Here is a 15,073-nt window from a genome sequence, read left to right as displayed (position 1 = left end):
ACTTTAAAGAGACAGGCGAATTTGTCTGTGGGGAATGCCTGGCTAATCTCTTTCTTCTTCCTGGAAAGTCTGATAACAAGTCGCTTCAATTAAGATAAGGAGGCGACTCCCATGGAAGTATATGGGACAGGTCGGATCACAGGTCGGATCACAGGTCGCCTCAAAGTAGTACAGGACCCTTTTCTGAAGTCGAAGCGACTTCAGTAGTGCCAATTAAGACGGCACTGATTAACATTGCTTTTGTTATGTCAAGCGACCTGGGGCGACACAAGTCGCCTCACAAGTCGTGCTAGTGTGAATGGGCTCTAAGCTTAATGCTGATAGGCGTTTGTTTGCGGGAGGCTTTTTTTTTTTTTTTTCCACAGCACTTCTCTCTGCTTCCTCACAAAGAATCGAGCATATGTCAGGTTTAGATCGTCAGGGGGGGTGAATCGAGATCGCGATTTTCATACGATTAATCGTGCAGCTCTACATCAGCCGTCTGTCTTTCTCCCTCTGCCAGGGAGATTGTGAGTGACCGGCGGACTTTGGAGCGGCTGGTCACTCGCGCTAGATCCCCAGGGAACGAGCGGGAGCACCCCGCCGCCAGCGCGCGCGCCCCCCACAGGCGGCTGAGCTAGTGACGCACCCCTACGTCACTTTGCCCAGCAGCGGCTGGCTGCCGCAGTATATCTGCAGTGGGTGGTCGTTATGTGGTTAATGGCATCCCAGTCTTAGTCCGTAGGGTTCAATATTGAGTTGGCCCACCCTTTGCAGCTATAACAGCTTCAACTCTTCTGGGAAGGCTGTCCACAAGGTTTAGGAGTGTGTCTATGGGAATTTTTGACCATTCTTCCAGAAGTGCATTAGGGAGGTCAGGCATTCATGATGAAGAGAAGGTCTGGCTCGCAGACTCCACTCTAAGTCATCCCAAAGGTGTTCTGTCTGGGTTGAGGTCAGGACCAGGCCAGTCAAGTTCCTCCACCCTAAACTCGCTCATCCATGTGTTTCTGGACCTTGCTTTGTGCACTGGTGCGCAGTCATGTTGGAACAGGAAGGGGCCATCTCCAAACTGTTCCCACAAAGTTGGGAGCATGAAATTGTCCAAAATGTCTTGGTATGCTGACGCCTTAAGAGTTTCCTTCACTGGAACTAAGGGGCCAAGCCCAACCCCTGAAAAACAACCTCACACCATAATCCCCCCCCCCACTAAACGATTTGGACCAGTGCACAAAGCAAGGAGCTGCTCCATAAAATCCGCGAGGAGAAAAGGAGCCACCCTGAGGCTGGGTTCACACTGATGCGAATTGAATGCGGATTTCCCCGCATTCAGGGCCGGTGCTACCACTAGGCAAACTAGGCGGCCACCTAGGGCGCACTGCCACCCCTAGGGCGCAGCCATGGCCAGTGCCCCATTCCTCTCCTGTCACCTCCTCATCCCCAGGGGAGGTCACCTCTAGAGAGGGGGGCACTTTGTATATGAAGGGGTGTGCAGGGTTAAAGGGGGGCAGTGTGTGCAGGAAGGGCGTGTAGCATTAAAGAAGGGCAGTGTGTAAAGGAAGGGGGAAGGGGCAGTGTGCACAAGAAGGTGTGTGTAGGGTTAAAGGGGGGGCACTTTGTATATGAAGGGATGTGTAGGGTTAAGGGGGGGCAGTGTGTAAATGAAGGGGGTGTAGGGTTAAAGGGGGGCAGTGTTTGCAGGAAGGGGGGTGTAGCATTAAAGAAGGGCAGTGTGCGCAGGAAGGGGGGGGGATGTAGGATTAAAGGGGGCAGTGTATACAGGAAGGGGAGAAAAGGGGGAAAGGGGAGGCATTATGTACAGGAAGGGGGGCAATCAGTTTTTTTTGGGGGGGGGGGGGTGCAAGGAGCTGGTCTTGCCTAGGGTGCAAAATAGTCTAGCACCGGCTTTGCCCGCATCCAATTCACATGACAGGAGAGTGTGACCGGCTCTCAATGGAGTCAGTTCACACACCTCCGGGGTGGCCACGGTCTGAATTGCAGAAGAATCCTGTGTGTCTTCCGGTCCGTTTCAGGTTCAAACTCAGCCAAACATTCGGATCTGATTCGTACCTGAATCGGTGAAAAGACACGCACTGGACCCCCTGCTGTGAGCTGTGGCCGCAGCTAGTGTGAACCCAGCCTGATACAGGAAACTGGGGCCAGTGCAAAGCAGACCAGCAAAATGTCGAGGAAAAGAGAACCTGCATACATTAAAAAGCAGCATCCAAAATAAGTCCTAACCTAGGCATTAGAAATGAGACTAAAAAATTAAGAATTGAATATTACATTAAACAGCATTGTTGCCTGGTAATTGTTGTTGCCTGTTCATTTCCAGCTCAGGGAAAGTGGTGTAACTCTGATTACAATGCCTAGAACTATTTTTATTACACATTTGTCTTTGTGTTGGTGCCAACTATTGTAGTCTGCAAACAATGCATGGAAACGTGTCTTAGGGCCATGTCACACTGGTGAGCATTTCCCTGGAAAGGTCATTGAAGTGCACCTGACACCTTCCTTAATGGGTGTCACTCCTTTCCCTGGGCAAAACACTGCAGAATCAGGTCACCAGCAACCGGATCATTGGTGTAAAATGGACCTCAGTGCTGATGACCATTTCGGTCTACATATTCTGGTTTTGCAATGACTTAAAGCATAACTCCACTTTTGTTGAGAAAAAAACATTCCCCTCTGGGTGATCTCTGTATATTGCAGGGATTATAACAAACTTTGTTGCAGATTCCTTCCTTTTGTTATTCTGAAGAAATCATTGTTTGTTCCTCTGTGCTGAGTGGGTCTAATGGGAGTGGTTTCATAATTATCTGTCAGCTGTGGCAGTTGCAGGGCTTTAATGAGGGAAGCTGCTGGGTCTGCATCCCTTTAGACGTGTTCTATTGGGAGTATCTCACCAGAAATGACATTTTTGTTGCAGGGGATGTCAGAAATCTGACTTGTATCTTAGTGCAGACTTCTGGGAAAATTGGTGAGCCAATCACACAAGCAGGAAATTATGTTTCTGGGGGTGTGGTCAGTATACATTATGTATACAGAACAGCTCCAGGCGGCCATATTGCATTGCATTTACAGAAAATTACAACAGATTGAAAAGGAAAGGTAATTTTTAATAACATTCAAATACAATATGATTTGTGTCGCAATTATATACGCTATATTGTTTTTTCTTTATTTGCTATTTTTTCCCCATGAAAGTGGAGTCACCCCTTAACTAAACACCGACCAACAAAGTGAGGAAATATTGTATACTCACTTTATGCTCCAGTGGTCTGACGCCACCAAGGTCCCTCGCTGGCATCTTTTCATTTTTTCAGGGTGCTGGTCTTCAACCATTTTGACTGGCTACCGCGGGATGATAATTAGGGATCGACCGATTATTGGCAAAGCCGATATATCGAGGGCCGATCTGCACTTTCCCGTATATATCGGAATCGGCCCCTGAGGTTACCGATATTGCCAATATTTCGGAAAGTGCTGTACCGGAGTGATAAGTGTAGCTAGAGGCATCACCCCGGTACCGGCATCAATAGCCGACGGTCGGCTGTCTTGTAATGACAACCAATGCGGCTGAGAAGCCGCTCGGCTGTCATTACAAGGAGCGGGAGGGGTTGTCCCCCCTCCCGCGGCTCGCCCGGGTCTCCAGTCCCACCGGGAGACCCGGGCATCCTACCTGCGCGACCGCCAAAGAGAAGACCCCATCAAAGCCACATTCGGCTCTGATCGGGGCTCCATGTAAAAACCCAGAAGTGATGTCATGACATCACTTCCGGGTACTCTGCGCCATATTAAAAAAAATGACAGCATTCGAAACAGCCAAACTTGGTGTTTTGAATGCTTTTAAGTGCAGAGGAGGGGTTTGGGGTCTTTTATGGCACTTTTTCACTGCAAGTACCGGCTCGACTCTACTCGGCCCTGCTTGGCCCGGTTTGCTTTTCCACTGCTGGTACCGCATGGTACGGTGTTGGAACGGTTCGGTACGGTACGGTATGCTTTTCCACTAAAGTAGTACTAAAGTTAAGTGGGTGGGATAACAACGATTCTCTGATCAATCAGTGGCTAGTAGTGACTGCATGCAAAGGATTGTGGGATATGGTACCGGGTATGGTAACTCTTGGAACCACAATCGAGGTGGTACTGTTTTTGAGAGCCGTACCATTCGGTTCCATGCAGTGGAAAAGCGCCGCCGTACCGTACCGAACCGTTCCAACACCGTACCATGCGGTACCAGCAGTGGAAAAGCACAAAAGCGAGCCGAACCATTCGGTTCCATGCAGTGGAAAAGCGCCATTAGATCCCTTCACAACAGTACCTGTAAAAAAATTTAAAAAATAAAATATTTTAAATGTCTGAAAATATCGGCTGATACCGATATGCGATGACCAAAATATCGGTATCAGTATCGGCAATAAAAAAGCCGACATCGGTCGATCACTAATGATAATCACTCCCGCACATGTGCAGGCAAGCCATAGATGATTTGATTTTCTTTTCTTCCACTATGTGTAGAGAGAAAGAAAATTGTTTGTTTCCCCCATCAACACAGTCAGTGTTAATGGGGGAATGTCTCTTCCAGCACTATTGTGTTCTGCTGGTGGGGAGCCTTCCCAGCCGGCAGAACACAACGACTACTGCTAGTCATCACATGTAAAAAAATCCAATAGGCTGGTTGTCTTCAAGTCGATTGATGGATCAACTTGGCCTGTCCATAGATGGATCGAATCTCAGTCAGTCCCTGCTGAGCCGGCTGAGATTCGATCCAAGTATTGCTGACTTTAGCGGGGGTTAGGCTTTTATTTGTTGCTTACTTAAAGTCCATCTAGGACTACCTTGATCACAGGATGATGGCACTGCAGTGATTTAATTACAGAACAAACAGTCTTCTCTCTGTTTACAGGAGGTTGGGTCTGAAGTCCACTGCCTGCATGACAAAGACATTTTTTATTGATTGGTCAAGGGGTCTAAGAGGACCATTGGGGGAAAAGCTGGCATGGGCGCATCTGCAGCACTGGAATACCAGTCCCCTGCTCCAGGATACATCACTGCCGAGGGACTCAGACAGTGGAATTAGGTGAATAGCACTAGTTTTCATAACAAGGTTAGAAAAAAATAACATGCTGGATGGGTGAGAGGGGGGTGGAAGGGGGTTCATTTTGCCAGACATAGGCTTTTTAGGTGGAGGAGAAAATACAAAATGCTACAGAAAGAAAACCCTACTGTTCATACAAGAACCTGTTCAGTATTCAGCTCAGTAGTGTCCATCGTAAATTGGAATTTCAAGTAAACCTTAATGGCATCAGCTGTGTATGCACACCAGTGTGCTGCAGGAGCATGCACCTTATTTACAATGAGAATAAAAAAGTGCAGCGCTAAAATCAATATACAATTTGGAATGCTGAAAAGCTTCAAAATATTATAAAGAAAAAAAGAGGGGGGGGGGGGTAGTGTCCACATGAATAGTCCCAATAACAGGTCCAGAGATGTGAATCCGCGTGCAAAAATTAGGGTTTCTTCCAGTGACACCAAGGAAAGTGTGAAAGGGGGACACCTTTGTGCTCAGGTATAACAAGCAGCTTACCGAAACTCCGTGGCTGCTCAACTTAATGAGACAGCCTCTCCCAGCTAGTAATAAACCAGTAGGTCGACTGATGTCAAACTCAGGTGCTTCCAAATCTCCCAAAGCAGACAGCCTTTTCCGGTGGGTTGTTATACCAATCACGTAAGTATATAACACGCTTGGAACTTCTCATTTACTCCATCAAGTGTAGAGCCATATGTAGAGAAAAATAAGGGCCCATAGCGTAATCCCGTAAAACAATAGGCAAATTTATTTAAAAAAACTACTTACAATTTAAAAGACAAAGACAGGCATGTAATTGTGCTGGTCATGGATCTAACTGCGGCGTCCCGCAGGTCTCCAGATCAGCATATAGTAGAACAGCCGACTCCGTTGGGGGGCGTGTGGACGTTGCGTCTGGAGTCGCCAACGTTTCGTCATAAGAAAGACTTCTTCTGGGCGCCCAGAAGAAGTCTTTCTTATGACGAAACGTTGGCGACTCCAGACGCAACGTCCACATGCCCCCCAACGGAGCCGGCTGTTCTACTATATGCTGATTTGGAGACCTGCGGGACGCCGCGGTTAGATCCATGACCAGCACAATTACATGCCTGTCTTTGTCTTTTAAATTGTAAGTAGTTTTTTTAAATAAATTCGCCTATTGTTTTACGGGATTACGCTATGGGCCCTTATTTTTCTCTACATATGGCTCTACACTTGATGGAGTAAATGAGAAGTTCCAAGCGTGTTATATACTTACGTGATTGGTATAACAACCCACCGGAAAAGGCTGTCTGCTTTGGGAGATTTGGAAGCACCTGAGTTTGACATCAGTCGACCTACTGGTTTATTACTAGCTGGGAGAGGCTGTCTCATTAAGTTGAGCAGCCACGGAGTTTCGGTAAGCTGCTTATTATACCTGAGCACAAAGGTGTCCCCCTTTCACACTTTCCTTGGTGTCACTGGAAGAAACCCTAATTTTTGCACGCGGATTCACATCTCTGGACCTGTTATTGGGACTATTCATGTGGACACTACCCCCCCCCCTCTTTTTTTCTTTATAATATTTTGAAGCTTTTCAGCATTCCAAATTGTATATTGATTTTAGCGCTGCACTTTTTTATTCTCATTGTATTTTTGAATCACTGTTAGTTGATTTTGTGCCAGCTGCTCACTGTTGCTTTATATCACTTTAATTTCTTGTCACTTTTAGCGCAGAAATTTATCTCTTTATATTACCTTATTTACAATGCATGGTAATGTGCTTTACACATGCTGGTTCTAAGTGGTGCCATTCATTCTACATGGCACACCAACGCACCTGACCTGCAGTGCACCACAATGGATACCAACAAGAGTGAAAATGCTGCAGGGGCAATTTTCGGTCCATTTATTTCCCCCCAGTCACCTGTTTGTAGAAGGGCTGGTCTGCGAGACTCCGTGTCTTCAGGAACTCCTCACTGTTAAACACTCGGTGCTCATAATTCAGGTGAGCCTTCACATCTCTGCCATGTATGAAGATAAAGGACAACCATGACATACATTATGAGAAGATCATAGACAGTTCTGTAATATACTTCAATATTATATACTGTATACCCAACCCTGAATATAATAATCAGCAAACAATATAATACAAATCTGCTTCTGTACCCTTCTGACTCCCCTCTCTGTATTACAAGATTATTTCCATCCACTCTCTGTATTATACCATCATTCCCCTCTATACTCCTGACTCCTCTCTGTATTATACCATCATTCCCCTCTATACTCCTGACTCCCCTCTCTTTATTACACCATCAATCCCCTCCACACTCCTGAATTCCCTCTCTGCACTACACCATTATTAATCTCCATACTCCCGACTCCCCTCCTTATATTACACCATCATTCCCCTCTATACTCCTGACCCTCTTCTCTGTTTTACACCACCATTCCCCTTCATACACCTGACTCCCCTCCCTGTATTACACCATCATTCCCCTCTATACACCTGACTTCCCTCTCTGTATTACACCATCATACCCCTCCATACTCCTGACTCTCCTCTCTGTATTACACCATCATTCCTCTCTATACTCCTGACTCCCCTCTCTGTATTACACCATCACTCCCCACCATACTCCTAACTCCCCTCTCTGTATTACATCATTATTGCCCTCCATACTCCTGACTCCCCTCTCTCTATTACACCATCATTCCTCTCTATACTCCTGACTCCCCTCTCTGTATTACACCATCATTGCCCTCCATACTCCTGACTCCCCTCTCTGTATTACACCATCATTCCTCTCTATACTCCTGACTCCCCTCTCTGTATTACACCATCATTGCCCTCCATACTCCTGACTCCCCTCTCTGTATTACACTATTATTGCCCTCCATACTCCTGACTCCCCTCTCTGTATTACACCATCACTCCCCTCCATACTCCTGACTCCCCTCTCTGTATTACACCATCATTCCCCTCTATACTCCTGACTCCCCTCTCTGTATTACACCATCATTCCTCTCCGTATTACACCATAATTCCTCTCTATACGCCTGACTCCTCTCTCTGTATTATACCATCATTCCTCTCTGAACTTCTGACTCCCCTCTCTGTATTACATCATTGTTCCCCTCCATAATCCTGACTCTCTCTTTGCATTACACCATCACTTTCCTCCTTACTGTCTCGTTTCTCTGTATTACACCATCATCCCCCCCTCCATACTCCTGACTCCCCTCTTTATATTACACCCTCATTTGGGTGCAGTACACCATTTTTCTCCCCCTCCCTCTATACTCTCCCCCTTTCAGAACCACCATGATGCTCATTTTCAAGTCTTGATTCTCTCCTTTTTATTGTTTTCCAGAGCCCCGATAATAAAACTTCTCCCATCACATTCATGATAACTGTGCATTTATTACCGGAATATATCCACAATAAGCTGCAGTGCAATCTCCTGTATCTCTGTATTCAGGTTCTGCTGCCAGAGCCGCCTCCGAAGTCTCACTTCTCCAATGTCCATGGATGAAGAGCGATGACACAGCTCCAGGTCATAGTGCAGCTGAAGGCTCTCCACTCTGCACAACAACAACAACAACAGTACAATGTCAGAATTGGTATTATCTTAGTCCTCTTGTACAAAAAACACCTAAAAATACCAAGTTTTCGGCATTCAAGTGTTATTGTTTTTACTGATCACTTGCTAGAATAACTTTGCAGCAAGATGTTAATGAAACAAACGATTGTCTAGATCCTTGCATGTGCTTGTTGTGGAACACACAGACAGTTAGGCTGGCCATACACTAGAAGATTTTCAAACAAAACATTTGCCCAAAACGTCATATGTACATTCGTACAAACATTCTCAATACATTCAACGATTGAATGATGAAAGTACTTTAAACATGTGTTTACTTTTAATAGGGGCATAACTAGGACCTTTAGAGACTCGGGGCAAGAAACCTTGAAAGGCCCCCTGACCCCCTGCCGGGGACCCTTTCCCTCTGAGCCTGGTGGCGGAATGCCAGGGCCCAGTTCTAAGTACGACCCTTGTTACCCTGGTAGTTCTGCCACTGGTGTCAGTAGACAAATAAAAATTCCCAGTTCAATTTGCTACCCAGTTTGCTTACTAACCAAATGAACCTGTCTAACAGTTTGCGTCAAAACAGGGGTTTAGTTAGCACACATTTGCAAACGCATGTGTAAGCTGCAGGGCCACTCCACGGCACCCTGTATTACCTGCAGTCCTAACTCTTGTTTGTCTCATGTGCGCTGTCCTTCCATGTGTTATTTGCTATAAAGGCCAGTAATAGGTGGGGGCAGAGGCCGTTTTCTTTGTTGTTAATGTATACTGGTGAGTGGACATACTGGATGCCTTTGCTGTAATACCAGTGGCTGGGCTTCCATTATGCCCCCAAGTACCTTCAGGAGGGATGGGCCACCTCCAGGCTCACCTGCCACCTATCTATCCATTAGCTTGCATGTGCTTCCACTGTGAAGACTCTCATAAATTTACAAGAGTTAGGACTGCAGGTAATACAGGGTGCCGGGGAGTGGCCCTGCAGCTTACACATGCGTTTGCAAATGTGTGCTAACTAAACCCCTGTTTTGACGCAAACTTTTAGACAGGTTAATTTGGTTGGTAAGCAAACTGGTTAGCAAATTGAACTGGGAATTTTTATTTTTGTTTGTCTCATGTGCGTTGCCCTTCCATGTGTTCTTTGCTATAAAGGCCAGTTATAGGTGGGGGCAGAGGCCATTTTCTTTCTTCACTGGTGTCAGTAGTTTTTATTTTTTACAATATATATATTTTTTTAATTTTAGGAGCCCCATTGACATTGATGGGCTTTGGTAAAATAGCAGGGGTCTCTGATGTTTCACCTTTGAGACATAGACAGGAGATTGAGGACACAGCCCTCAATCTCCATCTCTGCAACCTCAGCTGTACAGAATGAATGAACAGGAATAGCTCTGCACAGAGCTTCCCATCCACTCATAAACTGAAGCATAGTAAACAAAGTTTACTACACTTCAGTTATAAAAACAATAAATTATTAGCCGCGCTGTGATGTATAAATAAGTGAAGATAAAATTATATAATGAATCCCGAAGCTGCTGCTCACTAGGTAAAATACCAGAAAAGACTAAAAAACATATAAGGCAGCGCTAACAGGTAAAAAATACACATAGGTGCTAAGAAAATAAATAGAAAAGTCCATATACTGTGATCAAAATATTAAAATACTAAAATTCATATAAAATAAAGTGCATTCGTGATCACTGAATATAAGAATCAGTAAAGTGCGAAAATAAGTTAGATCAAGTGTCCATAGCAGTGGCGGCTGGTGCTCAAAATTTTTGGGGGGGGGCGCAAAAACAAAAATGTAATAGGTATTGCTTCGCGGCAAAAAACAAGGTAAAAAAATTGCATGACTTTGAGGTCATGGTACAGGCATGGCACATGTGATGGTATAGGCATGGCACAGATGGTACAGGCATGGCACAGGTGATGGAATAGGCATGGCACAGATGGTATAGGCATTGAACAGGTGGTAGAATAGGCATGGCACAGGTGATGGTATAGGCATGGCACAGGTGATGGTATAGGCATGGCGCAGGTGATGGAATAGGCATTGCACAGGTGATGGTACAGGCATGGCACAGGTGATGGAATAGGCATGGCACAGATGGTATAGGCATGGCACAGGTGATGGAATAGGCATGGCACAGATGGTACAGGCATGGCACAGGTGATGGTACAGGCATGGCACAGGTGATGAAATAGGCATTGCACAGGTGATGGTACAGGCATTGCACAGGTGATGGTACAGGCATGGCACAGGTGATGGAATAGGCATGGCACAGATGGTATAGGCATGGCACAGGTGATGGAATAGGCATGGCACAGATGGTACAGGCATGGCACAGGTGATGGTACAGGCATGGCACAGGTGATGGTACAGGCAGGGCACAGATGGTACAGGCATGGCACAGGTGATGGAATAGGCATGGCACAGATGGTATAGGCATGGCACAGGTGATGGAATAGGCATGGCACAGATGGTACAGGCATGGCACAGGTGGTGGAATAGGCATGGCACAGATGGTACAGGCATGGCGCAGGTGGTGGAATAGGCATGGCACAGGCATGGCGCAGGTGGTGGAATAGGCATGGCACAGATGGTATAGGCATGGCACAGGTGATGGAATAGGCATGGCACAGATGGTACAGGCATGGCACAGGTGGTGGAATAGGCATGGCACAGATGGTACAGGCATGGCGCAGGTGATGGAATAGGCATGGAACAGATGGTACAGGCATGGCACAGGTGATGGAATAGGCATGGCACAGGTGATGGTAAGGTCATGGCACAGGTGGTGGAATAGGCATGGCACAGATGGTACAGGCATGGCGCAGGTGATGGAATAGGCATGGAACAGATGGTACAGGCATGGCACAGGTGATGGAATAGGCATGGCACAGGTGATGGTAAGGTCATGGCACAGGTGGTGGAATTGGCATGGCACAGATGGTACAGGCATGGCGCAGGTGATGGAATAGGCATGGCACAGGTGATGGAATAGGCATGGCACAGGTGATGGTAAGGTCATGGCACAGGTGGTGGAATAGGCATGACACAGGTGATGGAATAGGCATGGCACAGGTGATGGTAAGGTCATGGCACAGGTGGTGGAATAGGCATGGCACAGATGGTACAGGCATGGCGCAGGTGATGGAATAGGCATGGCACAGGTGATGGTAAGGTCATGGCACAGGTGGTGGAATAGGCATGGCGCAGGTGGTGGAATAGGCATGGCACAGATGGTACAGGCATGGCACAGGTGATGGTAAGGTCATGGCACAGGTGGTGGAATAGGCATGGCACAGATGGTACAGGCATGGGGCAGGTGATGGAATAGGCATGGCACAGGTGATGGTAAGGCCATGGCACAGGTGGTGGAATAGGCATGGCGCAGGTGGTGGAATAGGCATGGCACAGATGGTACAGGCATGGCACAGGTGATGGTAAGGTCATGGCACAGGTGGTGGAATAGGCATGGCACAGATGGTACAGGCATGGCGCAGGTGGTGGAATAGGCATGGCACAGGTGATGGAATAGGCATGGCACAGATGGTACAGGCATGGCGCAGGTGGTGGAATAGGCATGGCACAGGTGATGGAATAGGCATGGCACAGATGGTACAGGCATGGCGCAGGTGGTGGAATAGGCATGGCACAGGCATGGCGCAGGTGGTGGAATAGGCATGGCACAGATGGTACAGGCATGGCACAGGTGGTGGAATAGGCATGCCGCAGATGGTACAGGCATGGCGCAGGTGATGGAATAGGCATGGCACAGATGTTACAGGCATGGCACAGGTGATGGAATAGGCATGGCACAGGTGATGGTAAGGTCATGGCACAGGTGGTGGAATAGGCATGGCACAGATGGTACAGGCATGGCGCAGGTGATTGAATAGGCATGGCACAGGTGATGGAATAGGCATGCCGCAGATGGTACAGGCATGGCGCAGGTGATGGAATAGGCATGGCACAGATGGTACAGGCATGGCACAGGTGATGGTAAGGTCATGGCACAGGTGATGGTAAGGTCATGGCACAGGTGGTGGAATAGGCATGGCACAGATGGTACAGGCATGGCGCAGGTGGTGGAATAGGCATGGCACAGGCATGGCACAGGTGATGTAATAGGCATGGCACAGATGGTACAGGCATGGCGCAGGTGGTGGAATAGGCATGGCACAGGCATGGCGCAGGTGGTGGAATAGGCATGGCACAGATGGTACAGGCATGGCACAGGTGGTGGAATAGGCATGGCACAGGCTTGGCACAGGTGATGGAATAGGCATGGCACAGATGGTACAGGCATGGCGCAGGTGGTGGAATAGGCATGGCACAGGCATGGCGCAGGTGGTGGAAAAGGCATGGCACAGATGGTACAGGAATGGCACAGGTGGTGGAATAGGCATGGTGCAGATGGTACAGGCATGGCGCAGGTGATGGAATAGGCATGGCACAGATGGTACAGGCATGGCACAGGTGATGGAATAGGCATGGCACAGGTGATGGTAAGGTCATGGCACAGGTGGTGGAATAGGCATGGCACAGGCATGGCGCAGGTGGTGGAATAGGCATGGCACAGGCATGGCGCTGGTGGTGGAATGGGCATGGCACAGGCATGGCGCAGGTGGTGGAATAGGCATGGCACAGATGGTACAGGCATGGCACAGGTGGTGGAATAGGCATGGCACAGATGGTACAGGCATGGCACAGGTGGTGGTAAGGTCATGGCACAGGTGGTGGAATAGGCATGGCACAGATGGTACAGGCATGGCGCAGGTGGTGGAATAGGCATGGCACAGGCATGGCGCAGGTGGTGGAATAGGCATGGCACAGGCATGGCGCAGGTGGTGGAATAGGCATGGCACAGATGGTACAGGCATGGCACAGGTGATGGTAAGGTCATGGCACAGGTGATGGTAAGGTCATGGCACAGGTGGTGGAATAGGCATGGCACAGATGGTACAGGCATGGCGCAGGTGGTGGAATAGGCATGGCACAGGCATGGCGCAGGTGGTGGAATAGGCATGGCACAGGCATGGCGCTGGTGGTGGAATGGGCATGGCACAGGCATGGCACAGGTGGTGGAATAGGCATGGCACAGATGGTACAGGCATGGCACAGGTGGTGGAATAGGCATGGCACAGATGGTACAGGCATGGCACAGGTGATGGTAAGGTCATGGCACAGGTGATGGTAAGGTCATGGCACAGGTGGTGGTAAGGTCATAGCACAGGTGGTGGAATAGGCATGGCACAGATGGTACAGGCATGGCGCAGGTGGTGGAATAGGCATGGCACAGGCATGGCGCAGGTGGTGGAATAGGCATGGCACAGGCATGGCGCAGGTGGTGGAATAGGCATGGCACAGGCATGGCGCAGGTGGTGGAATAGGCATGGCACAGATGGTACAGGCATGGCACAGGTGATGGTAAGGTCATGGCACAGGTGATGGTAAGGTCATGGCACAGGTGGTGGAATAGGCATGGCACAGATGGTACAGGCATGGCGCAGGTGGTGGAATAGGCATGGCACAGGCATGGCGCAGGTGGTGGAATAGGCATGGCACAGGCATGGCGCAGGTGGTGGAATAGGCATGGCACAGATGGTACAGGCATGGCACAGGTGATGGTAAGGTCATGGCACAGGTGATGGTAAGGTCATGGCACAGGTGGTGGAATAGGCATGGCACAGATGGTACAGGCATGGCGCAGGTGGTGGAATAGGCATGGCACAGGCATGGCGCAGGTGGTGGAATAGGCATGGCACAGGCATGGCGCTGGTGGTGGAATGGGCATGGCACAGGCATGGCGCAGGTGGTGGAATAGGCATGGCACAGATGGTACAGGCATGGCACAGGTGGTGAAATAGGCATGGCACAGATGGTACAGGCATGGCACAGGTGATGGTAAGGTCATGGCACAGGTGGTGGTAAGGTCATGGCACAGGTGGTGGAATAGGCATGGCACAGATGGTACAGGCATGGCGCAGGTGGTGGAATAGGCATGGCACAGGCATGGCGCAGGTGGTGGAATAGGCATGGCACAGGCATGGCGCAGGTGGTGGAATAGGCATGGCACAGATGGTACAGGCATGGCACAGGTGATGGTAAGGTCATGGCACAGGTGATGGTAAGGTCATGGCACAGGTGATGGTAAGGTCATGGCACAGGTGGTGGAATAGGCATGGCACAGATGGTACAGGCATGGCGCAGGTGGTGGAATAGGCATGGCACAGGCATGGCGCTGGTGGTGGAATGGGCATGGCACAGGCATGGCGCAGGTGGTGGAATAGGCATGGCACAGATGGTACAGGCATGGCACAGGTGATGGTAAGGTCATGGCACAGGTGATGGTAAGGTCATGGCACAGGTGGTGGAATAGGCATGGCACAGATGGTACAGGCATGGCGCAGGTGGTGGAATAGGCATGGCACAGGCATGGCGCAGGTGGTG

The 15,073-nt window shown here is 48.8% G+C and overlaps 1 protein-coding gene across 1 annotated transcript in view; it reads right to left on the bottom strand.

Annotated features, from left to right (window-relative positions):
- The window catches only part of DENND3 (DENN domain containing 3), a gene marked incomplete at its 3' end in the record, with an annotated part of 300,261 nt that overhangs the window by 48,840 nt on the left and 236,348 nt on the right, over nucleotides 1–15,073 (bottom strand). The window contains exons 9-10 of the mRNA XM_082257394.1: nucleotides 8,459–8,614; nucleotides 6,954–7,050 (exon numbers count right to left, since the gene is read on the bottom strand). Of these exons, the coding sequence (XP_082113520.1) occupies nucleotides 6,954–7,050; nucleotides 8,459–8,614 (253 nt within the window). The remainder of the gene's footprint in view (nucleotides 1–6,953; nucleotides 7,051–8,458; nucleotides 8,615–15,073) is intronic.

The sequence above is a fragment of the Pelophylax lessonae genome (assembly GCF_965119305.1).
Source record: "Pelophylax lessonae genome assembly, chromosome: 5".
NCBI classification, from domain to species: Eukaryota; Metazoa; Chordata; class Amphibia; order Anura; family Ranidae; genus Pelophylax; species Pelophylax lessonae.
This window is presented reverse-complemented; position numbering and strand designations above follow the sequence as displayed.